We start from the raw sequence: 22,708 nt of genomic DNA on the forward strand, positions 1-22,708 counted from the left end.
ACAAAACGCGTTTAACTTGAAATTTAAAACGTATTTTTCTCAAATTGGGTTGATTTTAGGTGAAAACTTATGAAGACAAAACTTGCTTAAAAATTTAGCAGAAGTAATATGGTCTAATTTGTTTTGTGAAATTCGGGCCCGAAATTTTACCCCAAAAATGAGACATTTTGGCTTTTTTTAGTTAATCAAAAATTACGACGAAAATACCCGGTCGATCACAGACATAATTATATCAAAGTGAGCCCCTTACATAGCCCAACAAACTTTAAGAAGGGTATAATCTCCAAAAAAAATTGCAAATTGTTTAAAAATTGTTTTTAAATAAAAAATTGGTATTTTATAAAGTAAAAACGACCTTTTTTGTCTCAAACAAAAATAAATTAAATTATACAATATTTTGGAGATTATACCCTTCTCAAAGTTTGTTGGGCTACGTAAGGGACTCACTTTGATACAATTATGTCTGTGATCGACTGGGTATTTTCGGCGTAATTTTTGGTTAACTAAGAAAAGCCAAAATGACCCATTTTCGGGGTAAGATTTTGGGCCCGAATTTCGCAAAACAAATTACACCATATTACTTCTGCTAAAATTTTAAGCAAGTTTTGTCTTCATAAGTTTTTACCTAAACTCAACCCAATTTGAGAAAAACGGGTTTTAAATTTCAAGTTTAACGCGTTTTGTCCGGTTAATTTAAATCAGCACAGTACATGGCGTCTGCCTTGAAAAAAACTACAATTTAGATACTCTCATAGATCACTTCAACCTTTTAGAACAAAGCAGTTTCAAAAACGTTTTTTTTTCAACGTTGGTTCTAAACATCTCACTGTTGTTACAGACACTATGCATGTGATCTGGTACAGATTTAGAAAGAGAAGATTGTGTCTCTGTTTTAACCGACTTTGTATGAGGTATGGAATTAATTCCTCATACACGAAGGACCGAATGCGCGAAAGTTTTGTCAACCAATCAGAGCTCAGCATTCAACAATTCAAACGAAATAAGCAATAAAATCAGAGTCTTGGACAATTTAAAGGGCGCTGATTGGTTGAGAATTTGCGCGCGTTCAGTCATTCGCCTATGAGAATAGCCCCCTGTTTGAGGCTCAGAGGCTAAATTAAATAGGGTATCAAAATCATAACTTTAAAATGGAATCAATAGGCAGCAAAAAAAAACATAACTTTTTATACAATTTAAATATCCGAATCACGAATGAAAACAGCTTTAAGATAATACCAATTTTGAACCTTTTGAACTTTGTTTTAAGTACCTAAAACGCGTGAAAAAACCTCATTAGTCTTTTGTTAATTTCTTTTTTTTTTCGTTCGTCATCGGGAAAAACAAACTGAGAATAATCAAACTTCCTTTTTTATCAAGAAAAACAGTAAGATACAAAACGCTTCCTTTTAGTTGACCTTTTCTTTTGATTGTTGAATTCACTATCACTAGCTAATTGAATTCAATTCAGTCTCAGAATCTCAGTCAATCTAATTCACCTTTTCAATTTGATTCACTGACTAAGATGCTATTGATAGTCAAAATAAATTGAAACTCCATTTTCCCTAATTTGACATTTTTATATCCGTAATTGAATCATAATGTCCCTCTGGAATTGCAATTTATATTTCATCATTAAGAAAAAAAACGATCTCCTTCTATAAATAAACACTGTACTGTAAATTACAAAATCTTAAACTCACTGACTTTATAAGGTAAGTAATCAGATCATTTCATCAATGAACCCATCTTATAAAATATAATTTCATAAAAAGTTTCACAATAACGTCTTCATGTCTTTAGATCTATATCTTTAGGGTAAACGTCTTTTGTTACAACGCCAATAATTGCTTTCTATTGTTTTTATTCACAGCTTTCTAATAACCAATATTTCAGCAATGAGATAAAAAAATCGTTGCTTGAATCGACTGGAGCCAGCAACAGCGCTTTTTTCAAAACTTTTCTCAAAAAGCTCTTTTTTCTGTTATTCAATTTCGTCATACAAAATTTCATGAAGTTATAAAAGTTTTTATGACCCATCCATACTTCAGCACAGAAATATACAGTAATCTAGTTTGCCCTCAAAACTGCGCAATAAAATTTGACTAAGCCGAAAAAACAAATTGTTTTGAAAGTTTGAAAAATAAAAAAATGTAGAAAAAATCACGCAAAATCATACTTGGTAAATTTACAAATTACTGAACTTTGAGTTATAAGAAAAAACTGTTTAAATTAGAACAAAACCCATGCTTTAAAAAGTCAGCCAATAAAAAAAAAATACTTGTTTAAAAATAAACGGACAATGAACCAACAGAAACTAGGACGAAAACCATGAAGCCGAAAAAAAATCATAAAAACTAATTACAACCTGAAACAGTCTTTAGCTAATTACAACTTAAATGATAGTAGTTACATTTGAACTTCAAGATTTTGAGAGTGCCATAAGTGATATTTACCATTCCTACTTAAAAAAAACATTCTGAAAACAAAGTTGTTTACGGGAGAAAAGTCTAGTCCGCAAGGATAACGAAGTGGTAACAGAGCCGAAAATAGTTATCGAGACACCTGTTTAGCCAAAAATAAAGGTTTTCAGAAAAAAATGCTTTCTCCTCAAAAAACACACAAGCACAAGAAATTTATTCGCTCATCGATCGACACGATTGGAAGAAAGTATAGTATTAGTCAAAACACTATAAAAAGCCGAAGGTGAATAAATTCAAAAGAAAAGAAAATTGAAACTATCCCAAATCCTAGTTCGTAAATTAACAACAAACGTAAGAAAACAAGGATAGCCGGCTGTGCAAGGGTTGTTAGGCTTTGAGCGAATCTGAACGAAAGCCTAAAAAAAATTACAATTGATAGTAAGAGTAGAATATGCAAAGAAACGACAACGAATTTTGTCAAAAATTACTCAAATAATAAAAAAACGCTCGAAACTAAACCAAAAATCAAAAACCTGTGACCGGTTGTTCTCAAGATTTTTGGAATTTTTAATAGGGTTCGAATCTCGACTGCAAAGGATTCAATATGATATATCACTCGACCCCTTCCGTCGATTATTGTTCCGACTTTTGAAGAAAACGGAATATTTAAGCTCGGTGTGGTTTTATTTATTCAGTCAATTTTCTCCGAACGAAACAACAGTTTTCAACAAAAAAAATTTCATACCTCGTTGAAGATATTGACTTCCTGAGTTCAAATTTGAAACGATGTTATAGCTCCAATTTTTTAATAAAGTATTGGGGGTTTGAAAATTGCCAAATTGGCAATTTTCGGGACTAAATTATGCGCACTTTGAAGAATTTGTTTATAATGCTGAGAACGTAACGCGAATTATTTATTCCTGGCGAATTATCCCGCACAACAAAATCATTCCAAAATGAAATGAGGCTAGTTAATCGATCGTATTAATTTTGTACAGCTTGAAAATTTACGCAAAAAATTGTCCAAAATTTATAGATTTTCAATATTTCCTTTTCTCAAAAACTATTTGATATAAATTAGGGGACATTCGGAACATTGAGGGCTTTGCCCTGATGTACGAGCAGTCTTGCTGATTTATATACCTGATTTTACGTGGAAAACAAAAAGTATTAAAAAACTAAAACACTCGAACACAAAATTCCTCCCCACTTTCAGTGGTCGGATCAATAAGGAAAGTCTATAGATGTATACTAAGTGATTATTTAAGGTTAAGTAAGCTATTTCTCTCTTAAAAGAGCTCAATATGTAAATTGCAGTGCACGTGCGATTTGAACCCGCATTCACACGATTGCTGGGCACCATCACTACCGATGCGCGACGACGCCACAATAATAAACTTATCCCATCCATAATCAGTTTTGTAACAGCAAAAGTTGATGCAACAATGAACTGCTTTTCTCTTTCATTTCAAAGTTTCTCTGCTAATTCTATTTCTCACAGTATCTTGTAGGTTTAAGAGTTCAGCTCTAACTGGGTCGTTGACAAAATATTTGTGCAGATTCGATATGATTACGAATCCAATGTCAAATCTCTGGCTAATTTAACGTTGCCTTTTTCGCTGAATTCATGCCTTTCGAAGAAATCAGGGACATTTTGATTACTAGACGCTTTGCAACTTTTTGCCATAAGGCTGGCTGTTTTTCTGTACCTCTCCAGATAATGAGTCAACTTTTCTTCAGACGTCTTTTTCACCCCTAGTTGCATTAACTCTCACGATACCAGATCTTCAGTTACTTGACTTAACAGTTTAGTGACCACTGTTTTCTTTAAAGACGTAACCTCAACTGACGCTTGAGCCATTACAAAACTTCCTGCAAAAACTGCGGTCAATACGCTGTAATGAGCGCTCAGAGTAGAACAATTTCTAAGAGCTGAAGAGTTATTTACCACGTCATCGTGTATCAAACTAACGGCATGGATCATATCGCATATTTAAGCAAGTTTAAGCTGGTTTGGATGAAGGCTAAAATTAGTGGAACTTATTGTCATTACAGCACATAAATACAAGAGATAACAGACGAGTCCTAAAAAACTTCAATACGCTCCGAAAAGCCAGCCTGATGATTTCAATTAAATGAGCCTTATCCATATGATTCAGTTAACTAAAGTAGCTTTGAAATCCGTCTACTTTTTCTGGTTAACTGGTAACTAACTTATGATCCAATGCTTTTCGAAAATTTCAATCACAATATCTGTAGAATTTCATATTTGTGTTCCTAAAGGATATTTTGTGCTTCGTTAAATTATCATAACAACTCGATTTAGTTTTTCGCTATTTTGCACCGGTTACCCCTTTTTTCTATACTATTGTCAATATTTTCCGGTATGTTCACTTTTAGTACTATGAGATAATTAAAAGCAAAGATTGAGAGTTGGATTTGAAAAAGCACGGCAGCTAGCCGAAAAAAAAACATGACGAAAGCCAATGAGTCGAAAAAAATGGAAACAACAATATGAACCAAAAAAATTTGTATGTTTGACTCAAGTGAAAATCAACCTGAGGAAAACTGGCCAAAAAATGCAACTTGCAGTGTTAAAACTATATTCAAACAAAGTTTACCAGCGGTAACTAAGCAGACAATACTTGGGTAGTTGACTGTTGAGTCGAAAAACAAACTTGTCACAAACTCTGTCAAAAAATGAAATGCGAAAGTTCCTAAATGTAATCAAAAACAAACAATTAATTATTGCAATCAAATAAATTGCATATTCAAGGGGAACGCTCGGGGGTAAATAGGCCCTATATGCTATTTGCTATAGTATAAGATCAAAATGAAAGAAAAGAAATTGAAAAACAAAATGTCAAAAAAAAGAATGCAAAAATTACAAACAATTGCCCCAAAAAGTCTTTGGTTCTTCGAAAAATCTCAGCCATACTGCACACAACTGGATCCCATGCAACACTTTCCGCCACATTTTTTGTATACAAAACAGTTGAGTCAAATTTGCAAAAAAAATTAAGGGAGAACTATCAATTTTTTCGAAAGTTTTCTGACATATTAAAACAATACGCTGAACCATCAACTTGAAACGAAAACACTGAAACAGAAATTGCTCAAACCTAAATCACATTGAACTAATTAAAACTAAAACTACTTCCACAGACTTAAAGAACAAAGAAATCAGAAACGAAACATCCAAAAAAAACTGAAAATTTAATGCTAGAAAAATGTCTAAGAGAAAGTTTCAAAAAAAACTTTTTTTCTAACAGAAAATTTCAGCACCTGCCAAAACTAGAAAACTATGAACTACATTTACCCTCATGAAAAAGAAAAGAGTATTCAAAAAGTATACCAAAAATACAGAAATAATTCACTCAGCAAGAAAGCCGACCAAAATTGGGACGAAATCAACAAAGCCGACAAAATATCAAAATATCTTAAAAAAATTCAGTTGTAAAACAAGACAAATCTTTAAATTAGTTGTTGAGCTACAGCTATTAGACGCGAAACTTGGGTAGAAATGAAAATGCAGATGACCAAATTCCAGTCATCCTGTAAACAAAGTTGTTTACGGGGGAAAAAGTCTAGTACCCGATTGCGATACACGTGCTTATGGCAGGGTAAAAATATTGTAAATTTATCCCAGCCACAATCAGGTTTGTATTTGCAGAAATTATGCAACATTAATTGTTTTTCTATCTCACTTCAAAGTTTCCATTTTTTCTTTACTAATTCTATTAATTATAGAATCTTGTAGGTAGAATTGTAGGTTTAAGAGTTCAGTTCTAACTGGGTCGTCGCCAAAATATTTTTGAGTCAATTGCTGTGCAGATTCGATATGATTATGAATCATTACTTCAGTCTCTTGCACGCCAGACGAATCTAATGTCAAGTCTCTGGCTAATTTAACGTCGCCTTTTTCGCCAAACTGGCGCATAATAAGAAAATTGAGGTCATTGCGTTCGAACGCTGCGAAAAAAACAGGCGCAGTAGCGAGACCAGAGGCAAGATCTGCGTTTGTCGGTTTATCCGACTTAGAAGCTGCACCGACAAAATCAACGATGTCATCGGCTAATTGAAAAGCTAATCCAATGTTTTTACCGATTTGGAAGCACACGCTTCATGTCTTTCGAAGAAATCAGAGGCATTTAGAATACTAGACGCTTTGCAACATTGTGCCATTAAGCTGGCTGTTTTTTTGTACGACTTGTCAAGATAATGAGTTAAGCTTTCTTCAGACGTCTTTTTCACTCCTAGTTGCATTAATTCTCCCGAAACCAGATCTTCAGTCACTTGACTTAACAATTTAGTGACCACTATATTCTTCAAAGAAGCCACCTCAACTAACGCTTGAGCGATTACAAAGCGTCCAGCAAAGACTGCTGTCGATTCACCGTAATAAGCCCTTAGAGATGGACAATTTCTACGAATTGAAGAGTTATCGACCAACGTCATCGTGTATCAAACTAGCGACATGGATCATTTCGGTTATATAAGCCAATTTAAGCTGATTTGGCTGAAGGCTAATTTTTTTGGAAGTTATTGTCATTGAATTACAGCACATAGACACAAGGGACACTAGACGTCGTCTGAAAAACTTCCCTTTGCCCTGAAAAGCATCCCTGGAGACTTCATTTAAATAAGACTTATCCAGATGATTCAGTGAACTAAGGTAGCTTTGAAATCCATCTATTTTTTCTTCTAGATAACTGGTAACTGACATATGATCCAATGCATTTCGGGAAACTAAACAACAATGTCTGAAGAATTGCAAATTGTGTTCCAAAATGATATTTTATACTTCGCAAAATTCTCATACTACAACTCATATAACAACTCAATATTAACACAACTGATTTTTCTTATTAATATGAATTTTTAACGGCATAGTCAAGCTTTTTTTGCAGCGGTTACCCTATTCTATCTATTGTCAATACTTTCCCGTTATGTTCACTTTTAGTACTACGAGATGCTTAAAAGCAGATCTTGAGAATTAATTTTGATACAACAAAAGAACGCAGCTAGCCGAAAGAAAACATGACGAAAGCCAATGAGTCGAAAAAAAATGAGTTTGTCTCGAGTGAAGCTCAACCTGAGGAAAAATGCCGAGAAATGCAATTTGTAGTGTTACAACTATATTGAAACAACATTTAACAAGCGTTAATTAAGCAGACATTACTTAGGTAGTTGACAGTTGAGCCGAAAAACAAACTTGTCATAAAAAAATCTGGGCCAAAGATGTCTGTAACAAGTAATTAAACTCACCAATACCACTAGAACACAAGCAGATTTTTTAAAAAAAATTAGCCCTTCAAACGACATGTCATGAGGCAACTAAACCGATATAACACAACAAAATCATAGGTGTTAAATTTAGACATTACAGGAAACACCAAAATGAAGTTCATTTATAAAAAAAGCTTAGATCAGAAGAAAAATTCATACTTTGTGAATTAAGCCAATTAAAACAGTTAAATGATAGCGCAAAACCATAAACATTTCCTTGAGTCTTTCAAAAAGAAAAAATCAAATCTAACATCTTTTTCCTCCCAAGACTTTTGATTTATTTTCAAGTTCAGTTCATTTCCTTAGTTAAGTAAAGCAAACTCGACTATCGAACAGCGAGAGTAGAAAAGCCACAAAAACGTGATCAACTTCTAATTGCAAAAAAGAAATTGAATTATCAGATTTCCCAGTCAAGCAAAAATTTTACCTATTCATCCAGTTTTCTCAAATAAGATTAATTTTATCAAAAAAGTGTCAATCATAAATTGCTCTAGGAATTCAATTAGCTTTAAAGCCATCGATTTTTTTCTTGGAAATTCGACAGTTCAGATTTTAAAAAAACAAGTGTTTTTTTTTCCTGTTTACTTGGGTTCATTGAAACTTTTCCAAATGTTGGTTGACTATGTTTTCGAACTTTTAAAGTGTTTTAGTTCCAAAATGACGCTAAAAAAACAATTTTACAAAAATTAAACCTAAGTTAAACGATTATATTTCTATAATAAGCCTGCTCACTCGCTTTACTAAATCAAAGTTGTACTAAAACTCAAAAAAAGATGCAGTTTTTCTCGACAATGGGACAACTTTTTGAAGTCTTTTAATTTCGTTCGAATCAGGACTGTAAAAACGTTTAATATGATATATCACTCCAACCGTTCCAATGATTTATAGTTTCAACTGCTTGAAAAACAGAACAAGCCTGATCGCGCTCTTTATTCGCTCAAAATTAGACCAAAAATCAAAAACTTCAAGCGAATTTTTCTCGACCCTGAGAATGCTTTTTTTAGAAATTTTTAAATGTTCAAATTACACCTAAAAAGGCTTTTAACTGATAATATCACTCAACATATTCCGATGATTATTTGTGGTGCATGATATGCGCTGTTACCAAAAAAACTAAAACATACCCCAATACAAAGTACCTCCCTACTTTTAATGTTGAGAACAAAAAAATTTGAAAAGAAAGTTTAATAGAATCCATATTATTACAAATGTAAATGAAAAGTGGTTCTCGAAAAGCGTTATCTAAATGAAACATAATTTCTCCATCTAACAACTCATCTGATTAATTGTTTACAAATAAAAAATCTATGTTCCTTTTTGATAACGACTGCTTATCGCTTGAGTGAAAAAATAGCTTCAATTTAGTTTTCAAAATCAAGCTGAAAGCGCGTCAATATGATATCATACTCAATGCCTCAAAGCGTTCTTATAAAAAACCAAATAACGAGATACACAACCACTTTATGTAAATATTTCAATTGAATTTCTTAGAACAACACGATTTCTTGTATCATTGTGAGGTATCAGAGTCCATGGAATATATATAATTTTAGTTGAAATTTTCATAGAAAAAAGAGAAATTTTCTGAGATAGCAAAATTTTGAAATAATTTTAAAAAAACTTTCCCTCCACCAGCTATGCAGGTTACAAAGTGGTATACTTCGCTTATAGTAGCGTAACAATTAGAACAAATAGCCTGCCTCAACTCAATCTGGAACAATTTCTGAGCCTAACGCGTTGTAGAAAGAAATATATCGCGCGTTAATTGTCCCATATTTTCAAATTGACTATGTTCAAACCACTGTAATTTACCGAATCATGTACAAACTGAGAACTCTTGTGATATGGCTTCTTAGACAGTCGAATTTTGTCTGAAAAAAAAACACTCCGAGCACAAAAATTCCGTCACTTTCCTCGAAAACCTGAACAACAATTAAAATTCTTCGCTGAGATTATAAAACATTGGAAATTAATAAGCACCTCTTTTTATCAAGACATCATTTTTTAAAACAAGCAGCTGATATGCCATTTCGGTTTTTCACCTTATCAACAGATAATTATTACTTGAAATCATTACTTTTATGATGCCCGAGATGTTTTAACTGTTTCAAGTTTTGCCGAAAAATGATTTTTTGATAATTCCATTTTGTGGTAAATTTAAGTTCAACAATGTTTTCAGGCTTTACTGTGTTTTCATCCACTTGAAGACCTTCAAAAATAGATTTCAAATGATTTAGTGGGACCGCTTATCTAAAGGAGCTTTTCAAATGGGACCCATCAAAAACGGTGGCTCCTTTCCAGTCCCCCCTTTCAAAATACCGAGTTTTATGTTTGTTTTACGTGTTATTACGGTTAAATGCGTGATGCTATACTGTAAAGTATGGAGAACAAATCTGTTCACAGTTGTCGATTTTTTCACCACGCCAAATTTCATTGCATTATGGCAATGTTAAAAAATTTTTTCAAATTTGAATTTGAGAGGGGGGAAACTGGAAAAGAGCCAAAACGGTGAGACCATAGTTCTACACGAGTACCGACAGGGGCGGATCTAGGATTTTCTTGGGGGGGGGATTTTCAGGGCGGACCTTTTTTTAGGTCGACCTAATTGATTTTCCGAGCTCTCTTAAATCACTAAAAAGACCCTGTTTTTATCAAAATTTCTCTGCCGCACGCAAAATTTGTAAAACAGGGCAAAAAAAGGCGTTTTTAGGCACTTTTTGGAAAATTTTGACCAAAAAATCCCATTTTTTCGGCGCGCGCTCCCCCCTAAATCCGCCCCTGAGTACCGACTTCAAATACATAAAAAATTTTATTTGAGATTTTTTATTCTAAATGAAGTCTAATATGAACTTTCGGACCAATTTAACATCCTCCCCTCCTTTTGGCCAACCAGAATCGAGCATTTTACAAGCAGTGCTTAGCAAATTTAATCCAAATTTAAGGCTGGGGTGGCGGATGTTAAGTTGGTCTAACCCGGGGGAGGATATTAACTTGATCCGAAATTTCTAACCCAGCAGTTGGTAGTTCTGACTTCTCCACGCTGCTATGTCAACTATAGGCCCCACCCACTTGCAGTCAGAGAAGAAGCCCATCTTCACTTTGTTCACACCTCCTTCAACTTCGTCTTCTTCTTCATACTCGTACTCTGCTGCGTAGTCATAATTGGGGTCAAGGTCGAAATTAGAATCTGCGCTGAAAGCAACAAAAAAGTACAATCCACTTTCGAAATTATAATTCACTCGCGATAGTTTTTTTTTCGTGAAACTGCAATCGCGGGACAACCAATTATTGAACAGTTTGACACGGGAGTTTAAATTAGAAACGGATGAATTGACATTTTGGAAAAAACTGAGGAAACACCTGTTTTGACAATATCTCTATTGAGAATAGAACACCTTTGAGAGAAAAAAATGAGTCAAAAGAAACCCATGAATCAATGAATAATTCGGCCTTCTGCAATTGGATTGTAAAATGTCTTCTTTTTACTAAATGAATTTGAATTGAACTTGAATTACTCAAAAATCGTTATTTTTCTTTTAACATAATTCAAACTCGTATTTTTCAAAATCAGCACAAATAGGCTTTAAAAAAAGTCATTTTTAAGAGCACAAACGAGTATTGAAAATTTGCAAGCCAAGTCGGTTTGGAAAAAACCTAAATGATCATTTTCAGATTTTTGATTTTTTAAATACATACTTTATACTCTAACAAATACAGTAAGTTAAACTATTTGAACTAACCTTTGTCCAACACCAGCTAATTCATCGCCCATATTTTCATCGTCATCTTGAGAATCATCGTTGAACTCGATTAACCCAGCACTCATTTCATGACCTCTGTTCACCTCTGAATATTGCGAATATTCATTGATTGGCTCTTTTCCACTTTCCATTCACGTTCAATTTTTTTCTTAGTTGTTTCACGCTGACCATTCATTGAGCAGAATGGTATAGGAGCAGAAGAGTCTAAGAGCAGAAAAACAACAGACAAATATTGATTTATACGGGCTGATTGATAAAAACACTTAGATCAACTTAACAACCCGGCCAATCTAGTAAAACGGGGGGGGGGGGGGGGGGGGTTTGTTAAGTAGATTAAGTTAGACGAGCTTTCGACCAATCAGAATGCGGTAGAAATAGAATTTTAAACAACGCTCTAGTGCTAACTTACTTAACTTACTGCTTTTAGTAAACACATTAGGGGTAACAATTGTTAAGAAGATCCAAACAGTTACTGGAACTGTCAATATATCAAAGAACTGATTAATTTATACATTAATTGAGTAATTTCATCAAGTTCTTTCTGATCGAATCTAAAAAAACTGATCAATATACCCAATTTATGGATAATTTATCAATTTCTTTGGTAATATTGACAATTCTAATATACAGAGCGACATTGAAAATGCATCATCAAAATTTCGCTCAAATCATTTCTCAAAATAGAACGGTTAGAAAAAACCGTGAAGTCTTACAAACTAACGCTTTTAAAGCAAATTTAATCACATTTCAGCAACTATTTTACATTTGAATTTTTACTAAATTCGAGTTTCTTTGTAAGCTTGAAAGCAAATTAAGCCTGAAATGAACCACGAAAATCAAGTTTTAATCCAACGGTATGTTTATGGCTGAACCTTCAGTTTTTTTCGTTTATTGACCTTGAAAAAGCAATGATTATGATTTTCCAGAGCTGAATGAATCAAGGTAGTTAAATTAGTTCCAAAAAAGTAGCTAAAAGACATATACAGGAGAAAAAAGTAACACAACCAAATATATTTCAGAACGCAAAAAGTTTTTCTCTCAAACCTTGTGATCATAAAATCTTTTCATTCCTTGTGTAAACACTACACGTTCTGAGCATATTTTTGCCTGACTCAATTCATCAAAAACTTGAAATATCACAAACATTGAGACCCCTACATTAAAGAAACTCAAATCGTCGTACATTTTTGATCCAGAATGTGCCAGTAATTTCTTCAAAATTTTATATAATTTTTCGAGAGATGCTGCTTAAGAAAACCTTTTGTTGCGCTGCTAAATTTTTTTTTGCAAAAAAAGAAACAGAGTTTGTATAAAGTTATTTTAAATTAGCTTTTTTTGAACATTTTGTGAAATTTATGCAATTTTTTGTAAATTTTTTATTTAAAAAAAAACAATAAATAACGATCTCGGGGCAAAACAAACAGTATTTTTTTCTCCAGTAGTGGACTTTTTTACGGTTTTTTGCCTATTTTTTTTTCTAGAGCTCAATTTCAAGGCACACTGTCAAATTTGTTGCTATCTATCACAGCAAGCACATGGTTTTTGCAAATTTCAAATCATTCACTCTAAAAGATTTTTTTTTGTTTCAGTGAAAGTTTGCTGTTGCACTTTTAATGTCATTCAGTACCTGTTTTACCGATTAGCTAATTGTTTTTCTGCGCTTATACCATTCTGCTAATTGCCCGCTTCCTTGTTTCACGTGTTATTATGGTTTAAAGCAAGATAAAACTATGTAAGGCATGAAGAATAAATCTGTTAACAAAATTTAATTTGATCGCCATACAAAATTTCATTGCATTATGACTTCGCTACAGTGGTTTTTAGAATGGAAACTCAAATAGACGAGGAGAGTGGAAAAGAGACCATTATTTGATATTTGAGTCGAAGTTGTGAAGGCGGAATTGAAATTTGGTAGCTCTATTCTTTCGGAATTTGGGTTCACACTGGGATCAGTGGGGTCGAATAAGTCCAATTCGTGAAAGTCGGGTAAATCCATCAGTAATCTGAAAACAATGGTCAATCTTTTTGCTATAAACAAACTTCAAAAAATCTGAAATTTGATTCATTAGGAGCGTTTTCAATATCTTTTTGGGCTGAATATTGACTTTGACATCTTAATTTTTTTTGAAGCAGAACTTAAAAACCTGACAGAAAGAAAAATCAGATCAATAAATCGACCTAACTGAATTTCAAATAAAGCTTCAAAGCGACTTAATCAATAATGATAATTCAAAAAATTGAATTCATTGGAGTTTTCAAACTTGAACTACTTTTGACGCCAAGTAGGATTACCAATTCGCGAACTTCGAAAACAAAACTTGGTTGACCTTTATTCTCAATAACAGATTAGTTTTTAAAACCGAATCAGACTTCGAAAAAGAGTATTCAATTTGAATTATTTTTTGACAAGATTGATTAAATAGAGACGATAGAATGAGTGTTATCCTCAACTTCATTTTCCCGTAATTCAAACTCTTTGAAAGCGATCTAAAATCGAGATTAAAACACCAGTTATGAATTAAAGTCTAATCAAGTAAAATAATGGAGAGATATCTTTTGTTTTGATTACTCGTGGATTAGAAAATTGCGAGTCATCAAAGCAAAAGATACATCTCGCAATTAATTTAATTGATAAATTTGCTAGAAAACAACTTAAAACGATTTTTTGATTTTATCAATTTTGGCCTCAACTTTTTTTTTACAAGTTTTCAAAACTAATTAACAAAACATTCTCGGACGAAATCAATTATCGGAACAGAAATTTCGAAATTTCATTGAAAATTTTTTATGATTGTAGGAAAAAATGATATTGTTTTGTATATTTCCTACTGTAGATCAGCTCCCAAGACGTTATCACCATTTTTGAAAAAAAAATCACTGAAAGCTATTTGACAGCTAAAACAAAAGTTTTTGTCTAGCTTTGAATTAAATTGATCCTGGTGACATTTTCAGACTGATTGTTCTTAGAGGGGAAAATGGCATTCTTTTGATGGATTTTCCTCTCGGATATAATTAAGACGCCATTTCTCTTGTTTTGCCCAACATTTTTGAGAATTATGGATTTAAACTAAGTGCGTGCGGGATTAAAGTATAATTTAAGTCTGAGGAAGTCCGCCGAATTAGAAACAAACCGAAAACTTACTATGCCAAAAATGGGACCAAATGAACAATCTCCCCCCTAATTTAAAAAGGAGATTGTTAACTTGATGAAAAGTACAATTTTGCAGCCAATCAGATTTTGCCTTTTGCTTGACTTTGCCATTTAATTTTAGGGGGCGGGATTGTTCATTTGGGCTATTAAAGGGGGAGAATGCTCAAATGGGCCCAAAAATGTCCAGAGAAAAGTTAATGAAATAATTCCATTACATAACTTAAGCCATGAACGGTGCGGTCACCGGATTTGGAGCTGCATAAATTCAATGGTAATCACAAAATTATTGCATAAGTATTATGTAACTTGTAGAAAGTATCGATTGCGTAATGTTTATTAGCTAGCTTACATTTCGGCTTATTTATACCATGGTTTTAACATCAATTTTCCATTTATGATGTTCTTACCACTTAATTTCCGAAACCTAAAGGGCAAAAAGGTTCTCAATTTTACGAACAATGAACAAGCAATATTTCCTGAGTTAAAAATTGATTTAATCCGTGAAAATCTAATGGACTAAATACGCGCAAAAACATAAGATATATACTCGACACAGGTTGAGGTAAGTCTAAAAAATTGTAAATTTCATTTTTAAGATAGCAGCCATTGCAAAAGACCAGGTCAGAATTAGATGGTTCAATTAGAAGACAAAGCCCTTATTGTTTCGTCGTATAGTTACAAGGTTTGTAGTCTTTGATAAAACAACATTTATACGCAACATTTAGTTAATTTTGAAAGGCAAAAAATGACAATAACCAAAAGAATTACCAACTAACTACAAAAACTAAAACGATTCTTGTTTTTCCATTGATGTTATGAGAAAAAACTTCTATTTATATTTGAACATAAGCGATTCAAGAAAAATTTGCACCATATATGAAGTTAACCATTTGATTTTCTGGTTTAAAAAAATCAAAGCATACAAACTCTCTGATTCAGGTTTTTCGGTTTTTTTTTACTGCTGTGTTCATTTCAAAAGCAGCGGAAATTGGTGTCAATTTTATGGCATGCGAACCAACAAAGAAATCTAATTAACATTTTTTCAATCCAAAAATGGACATCCCTTGAGGACAGAACGGATTACCCATAGCAGCTTAATTCTCTTTTTGAAATATAAGTCTCATTTTTATACTGTATTTCAACATCACTAACATATATCGATCAGAAGATAAGCTTTTTCGGTTCCCAAGTTTTTATTTTATTGAAGTCGTAAAAAGCAGATGCAATTCACAGTCAGCTTTGAAATTCAATCTCCAGTATTTTATCTTAATAAGCCGCATATTGCTTTTTTGCATTATTTACATCACTATCTGAACTTACTTTAGAACATTTTTCTGCCTGAGATAAAACCTTTTATACATCTTTATTTATTGGTAGTTCTTTAAGATTTGTATCTGCTCTACGAAAAGAAACAAACTTTATTCTTTATCTCAAACAGTTAAATTATAAGCTGAACCGGAGAAAACAATAAAAATCAGGTGAGAAAATGATTATTTTTTAAATAAATTTCAAGACAGCTGTCTATTTTTAAGGAGTATTTAAATGGCTAAGTTGAGTATACCACTTTAAAAAAATAAAAATTAACTTTGGTGAGGTCTATTATGAAAGATGATTATTTAATAAAAACCACTTGCACAAGTTTTGCCAGAAAACTCGCACAAATTGGACTTTAAAAATGGTAATTTATTTCGAGTCAATTATTAGAACGTCTCCAGCGGGTACCAAGAAACTTAATAAATTGAGACATGTTAACAACAAAAAAAGACAATTTTTATCTCGTTTTTTTTTCAGAACATGCAATTCAGTACAATTAATTTTTTTTAAAAACTGAAAATTTTCTACTGTTGAGCCCAATACAAATTTCATTCATTTTTCAAAACGTAAGCTTCTTTTTCGACCAAACTAACTTTCGTCTATGCGCAGCCTACTGAATTCACAATTTATTCCTATCTCAATTCCATAAGCAAGAATTCCATGTAACATATTCAGTTTAGTCCAACACCTATTTTACGTAACACACGTTTAAAAACACTGCCTTTTTGCATTGAGAAGAAAACATACAAGAGGAAAAAGTCTGCAAATGCATTTTTATATATCTTCATTTTGCATACCAGAAAAACATATATTGCGCAATATGGCTTCTTTGCTGCCGTTGGCAAACTTATTTGCCATTTACAAATAAAACGCTGAGATAGCCAAAAATTCTCAGCTCTATTATTGATTTCCTGAAAAAAAAATTAAGCAAGATTGAGTTCTTTTTTTGTCCTCTAAGATAAAAATGAACCCAAATACAGCCCATAAAATCAATATTTTCCATTGTTCAAATATTTTCACTTAACATTTTTTAAGATATCGAGCAATTGAGATGCCTCCTTTGAAGCTAGCGTTATTTATAAATTATTATTGATAGCATCTATAAAAATCCAACCATAAAACTTCAATTCTGATCTCCTTCAAAATATTTTGCTATTATTTCAAAGTCAAAAAAAAATTATTCGGTTTATGCTTTTTTGCTTTAAATCACTCATTTCTGCACTCTAAATTGTAACCAGTCAAGTAAGTAATAAAAAGTTTTTTTTTTCATTTTTGATACCAGTTCATTTTATATTAAATTAAGCCAAAAACTATCAACCGGATCCGAAAATTTGAAGATGAAGATGAAGCAAGTTATGAGAAACAAAACAACCTTGCAAACATAAATAGAGATGCATGATTTTTAAAAAAAAAAAACTATCTTTAAGATACATGGAATTTTTTGTGCCTTGTTATTGTTTCACCAAGCACTGAAAAAAAGAAACTTTGTTTTTGGGGTGTGCCTTATTTTTTTTCCAGCTTTTTCAGTCATGATTCGAAAAATGAAAAAAAAATCCAACAAGTTTTCTGAGTGGTCAGGAAACTCAGTTCTCAATTTTTTGCTTTTTAGTCTAATTTCGAGGACAAAAAGCATGAAAGCGTGTTATAACAGGAGAAACTTTTTGTTATGCCGTAGAAAGTATAGTTTTATTCCAGGAAAATAAGTTTTCGAAGTTTAATTTAGCGCTTCCTTCCCAATGAAAAAACTTTTAAAATCAAATTTCAAGCTTTGAAAAACTTAGATTTAAAAAAGAAAAAAAAAACTTTGAAGATTCATTCAGCGCTTTCTTGACAGTTGAAAAATATTTCAGAAAGAAAACTGTTTTTAAATTTTTTCAACTTTTGTTTGTTGTTCTTTTTGAAAGACAAATGTAGTCATTTGATTCAAATGATAACGTTCTAAGCCTTTCTGAAATCCTTGTTCCAACGCATAGAAAAATGACCAAAACCTTCGGTTTTTTTAAATAACTGTAGTACGAACATTCTGTGCAACTTGCACATCAAGTGGCTTCTCTTGTTTGATTAAGCAATAAAATACATCTGTAAAAAGGGCGACACTTTTGCTCAAAGGCATATCGCACTATCGGTCTGAATTTTTACCTGTTTTAAGCAAATACACGAATTTTATATTAAAACGACTGAAATCTACAGCTCATTAAGTTTTTTGCGTTTTTTACCACATCAATCTCCCTATTTCTAAATGAGCAGAAAAAATATTTCAAAAAGAAGTCATAACATTTTCTAAAAATCTAAAATTTTTATAATTAAAAAAACTCAAATGTTTATTACTCTTTACTTGAATCGTAGCAGCCAAAATATTCTGCGCTATGTGTAATACAAACCGTATACACATGGTAGCCTTATATATTAGCATGTTCCATTTACTGACAGACACATGCATTTTTTTAAACATCCACAGTGAGTAACAGATGCGTCCCTCTATATACTGATTGGAAACTCACTTCAAATGTGATAAATGCTATATATCATAAAAACCGGTTTTTAATTGAAAACAAAAGGGCTTTGAAAATATTTTTTACTACAAAATACGTCGTTCTACTGGTTGTTCGAACAAATTAAACGTTTTCAGTTTTGCAAACACTAGAGAGAACACAAAAAGTAGCTCTTAGTTCTAAAAAGTGCAACAAGAAACATTAAAATTAAGCCTCGAGTTAGTAAAAATTAGTCGACGTCTCGGGCTCGAACCAACTACCAACTGCGACCTAGAAATTATGAGTCTCACGCACTAACCACTCAGCCACGGACGCTTATTCCATCACAAACACAAGTATAAATAAAGCCGAGAACAGTTGCTATAGAAATTCCAATGTTACACACAAGTGAACACCTTTAATGAGCACTTTTATTTGCGAATTAGAATAGAAAAAAAATCGTACTAAAACACAAGCTGTTCACTAGCGAAAAGAAAGTTAACATAAAAAATCTTTATGCGTCTAACAGCTAAACGCAGTCTTTCGTTGATGGGTAAAAAACGTGCCGGGAATTTTTGTTTAAATTTTGAATTTAAATTCGCTACGTGCTGTGCAAATGGCATAAAAAATTCGACTACTTTTCTCGTATCAAATAAAAGCAAAACAAGGTAAATAATCCCATTTTTATTTTTATTTTTTTTCACTTGTCAGCCATTTTTGAAGAGTTTGTTGTAATTTAATAAAATTCCTGAGAGAAATAATTATAGCTTAAAAAAGAAAACACGTTTTGCTGATAAATGCATAGGGCATTTCATCAGCGATTCCGACCTATTTATCCCGATCGTGAACACGTTTTTTAAACAATTTTTAAGACGTTTTCGATAAGATATCAATCATCACATTCAAATACGACGTTTTTTAATGACCGAATCCAATTGGATCTCCCACTAAATAACAGGGAGGAGATAAACATTTTTGCAATGTTTATATCGCAAAATCAGGTTTAGGAAAAAAAGGTCGGATTAAATGAGCGATATCTTATTGAAATCCGATTAAAACTTTGAAGTCCTCAAAACTTCGTGGTCAACAAAAACAGAGATAATGAATAAACAGGGATTTGCTGATGATCGATAATTGAAGGAATAAAATTCAGTGGCTATATTTATTTTCGTTGTTCTTTTATGACCCAAAGCAATTAGATCTCCAACCCAGTAGCGGGAAGGGGAAAAGTATATTTTTGGAGTGTTTTTCGAGTGCAAAATCAAATTCCACGAGAAAGTCGGATTTGCAGAGTGATTTCTATTAAAGTGCTGTAAAAAATGAAGTCCTGAAAATTTCATTGTAAAAACAGAAATTATGAAAAAACAGGATTTACTGCTGATCGATGTTTGAAGGAATATAAAGCATTCAATTTGGCCGTCCATTAATGACCCAATGCGATTGAAAAATGAGAAAAGACCTCTGGTATAGATCGTCCTTCAAAACTGATCAGCAGTAAACCCCCACCCCCCTTGAATCATTAATTTTGTCTTTTTTTGATAATCGCATATTGCTTTATATCCAAAATTGGAGAATTTCGCCTATCGCTCACTTTTAATATAATTGGCTGAGACAAAAACTAGTCAAAATACATTTCCCATTGAAGCTTGTCTTTATCTAATCAAAATTGAATTGCCATAAATTGAGTCCATCGCTTTGACGCAATTGTCTTTTTTGAGTTGAAAACAAATACTATAGCTCATTCGCATCTTTCCAAAATTCGAACAAAAATCTGTCTTATTTGACATTTCAGTTACAGAAACAAAATTGAGTTTCAAATAGAAATATTAGACAGAATCATTTGAAAATACCTACAATTAGATCAGAATAATTCGTTGCAAAAATACTAGAGTTAACATTAAAAAGAATTCTCGAGTGAAGCTGTGAACATTTTAAAAAACAGGTTTGTAAGTGAGCGCATCTTGGCGAGAAAACTCAAATTTTTCAATATTATCTGAATAAGATTCAAATATAATTTTAAACAAAATCTATAGTAAATTACTCCAAAAACTAATCAACATTGATCTATTTGTTTGAACTTTCAGTCACTATTTGGCCGCTATTGTTTTTGTTAAGCCATATTTGAAACAAAAAATATATATTTATTTTTACATACTTTAAATTCGATCAGCGGTCAATCCTTGTTTTTATTTGTTTTTGAACAGCAAGAAAATAGGTTTAAAAAACAGCTGCCAAAATATTTTAAAGACCAAGAAAGACATTTACCAAGAAGGACAATTTTTTTGTTTCAAATTTTGATCAGCAGCTAATCCCGCGATTTCAAACAATGGCAACGATTTTATACCACCAGCAGATAAAAGTGAAAAAGAATAGCTTAGACACGGCGAGTGATTTTTAATGTAATTGAGTTACGCCCAAATGACCAAAGAAAAAGTTAAATGTTGGATGAGAAAAATTCAATTAGCAGAATAATTGTTTCTAAATTCAATTATTCCGAAACAATTTCATCGGAACAGAAACAAATCCAGTAAAAAAAGAAAAATTTCTTGCAACATCAGCTCAAAGAGGTAGAAAACAATTATCTAGTCGAAGAAAACTGTTTAGTTCAGAGCAACAATCATGGTTTGATGATATAACTTCAATTTCAAGCATCCTTTACCAAAAGTTTTCTAACTTTCATCTTTCTCGATATATTATATTACCTTTTATCTTTCTTTTCAACCAATTGTTTTCTTGTCTGCTGTCAAAAGCATCGGCTCAACTGAGGATTTCCTCAGCATCAAAATCGAGGTTTGAAATAAAGGAACTGCAAATTGTCTGGATTTTTTTGGGTATTAAACACTCAGACTTTTTGGCTTATAATCAATCTCAATTCACCTGTCTTGCGTTCCACTAGCTAAATTATACATTGACGTCTGTCTGGAAGAAAAGTAAGACCATTCCCTCTATTATATTTGCATTTTTCTACATAAAATCGACATCTGAGAAAAATAAAAGAAAAACTGAATAAAAATTATTTGGAACAAATTTTGCACTTAAATTAGTGTCAGCCTAGTGAAAAAGTAAGTAAATTTTCATTTAATATTTAATTTAGAACAAAAAATCAGCAGGATAGGAAATGACTATTTACTAGTTAATTTCTTAATACCGTTCCAGTCTGAATAAAGTAACGCAGTTTTTCGAAAATTTTGTCAACCTTTTTTTAGATTGACTAAATTGATTTTCCGGATGCAAAACTTTGAAAAACAAAAACAGGACAAAAAAGGCAACTTTTAAGCTTTTTTTGAAAAACTTTGAACAAAAATTGCGGTTTTTCGGCGCGCGCTTGCCCCTCAAAATTAGTAAATATTGGCACCGAAAGAGCCTTTAGAAAAAAGGGTCAGTCAGCCAAAAACGGATGTCTCAAATTAGTACAAAGAGGAGACCCTTTGGTCACAAGGGGCTCGAATTCCCGAGAGAAGAGGCCTCCGCCACCCCTACCCCCCTAAACACGCTATCTTAATTTCGGTCGGATAGATTCGTGCAACTTCTTAGTCTAATACCGGTTTAATCTTACTCTTATACCTCCTGTTCTCAATAGATCTAGTGTATACTGGTATTTGCGAGATAAGATATCAGGAACTGTTCTGGATAAGAACGACTGTTTGCTAAGTTATATTTATTGTTCTGTTGCTGAATCCATGAATAGTTTCAGCTATACAATTTATAGTAAGTGTTAGTTATGGATCATGATTGGATAGTTAGAAAGATTTGACAGAGAAAGTTTTATCAAAAACATAATTGGATATAAATACTAATTTTAAACTGGTTCTACCAGTGATCGCTATTTCCAGCGCTGATTCATGTATAAATTAGAGTTTTTTGCATAGCTTAACCTGCGATATTTCAGTAATGATTTCGTCGAGCTAAAATCAGAGCTAAATATTAAGAAGTTTTAATTGAAGTGTGAGTTTAAAAAACCTATAATTTGTAAGTAGCTAAAATCAGAGAAATGAAAAAAAAATCAGAGCTAAATGAAAATCAGGGCTAAAAATTAAGAAATTTTAATTGAAGCGTGAGTTTAAAAATACCTATAATTTGTAAGTAGCTAAGCTTCGTGGCGTAAAGGTAGCGTATGTGCTAAGCTAATGATTGAGGGATCAATTCCCGTTAGGTCCCTGTTTTTTGCTCATTTTGATAGATTATTTATCGCTTTTTCATCGCTAAAACTCAGCCAAATTAGCAATAACCTAGCGAGAAAATTCGCGCTTGTGGCAATGAACATCGATAACTCATCAATGGCGATCGCTATTTTTTTCACTT

At 32.5% G+C, this 22,708-nt stretch overlaps 3 protein-coding genes across 6 annotated transcripts in view; 1 reads left to right on the top strand and 2 right to left on the bottom strand.

Annotated features, from left to right (window-relative positions):
- LOC134855605 (uncharacterized) overlaps positions 1 to 22,708 on the top strand; it is a 101,202-nt gene that overhangs the window by 61,162 nt on the left and 17,332 nt on the right. The gene's annotated exons all lie outside the window — the stretch shown is intronic.
- The window catches only part of LOC134855606 (snRNA-activating protein complex subunit 3-like), a 495,355-nt gene that overhangs the window by 14,580 nt on the left and 458,067 nt on the right, over positions 1 to 22,708 (bottom strand). Inside the window, exons 2-4 of one of the 2 annotated variants that reach the window (XM_063872146.1) lie at positions 13,334 to 13,475; positions 11,450 to 11,555; positions 10,720 to 10,901 (exon numbers count right to left, since the gene is read on the bottom strand). In XM_063872146.1, the coding sequence (XP_063728216.1) occupies positions 10,720 to 10,901; positions 11,450 to 11,555; positions 13,334 to 13,466 (421 nt within the window). In that variant the 5' untranslated portion in view covers positions 13,467 to 13,475. Of the gene's footprint in view, positions 1 to 10,719; positions 10,902 to 11,449; positions 11,584 to 13,333; positions 13,476 to 22,708 lie in introns of those variants that run through there. The other variant, XM_063872147.1, reaches the window with a different exon arrangement.
- On the bottom strand, positions 1,071 to 6,972 carry LOC134855161 (all trans-polyprenyl-diphosphate synthase PDSS1-like). Its single transcript, XM_063871577.1, is given in 4 exon segments — positions 1,071 to 1,112; positions 6,214 to 6,540; positions 6,543 to 6,869; positions 6,871 to 6,972. Coding segments are annotated over 4 exon segments (798 nt in total).

This window comes from Symsagittifera roscoffensis, chromosome 10 (genome assembly GCF_963678635.1).
Source record: "Symsagittifera roscoffensis chromosome 10, txSymRosc1.1, whole genome shotgun sequence".
Lineage (NCBI taxonomy): Eukaryota > Metazoa > Xenacoelomorpha > Acoela > Convolutidae > Symsagittifera > Symsagittifera roscoffensis.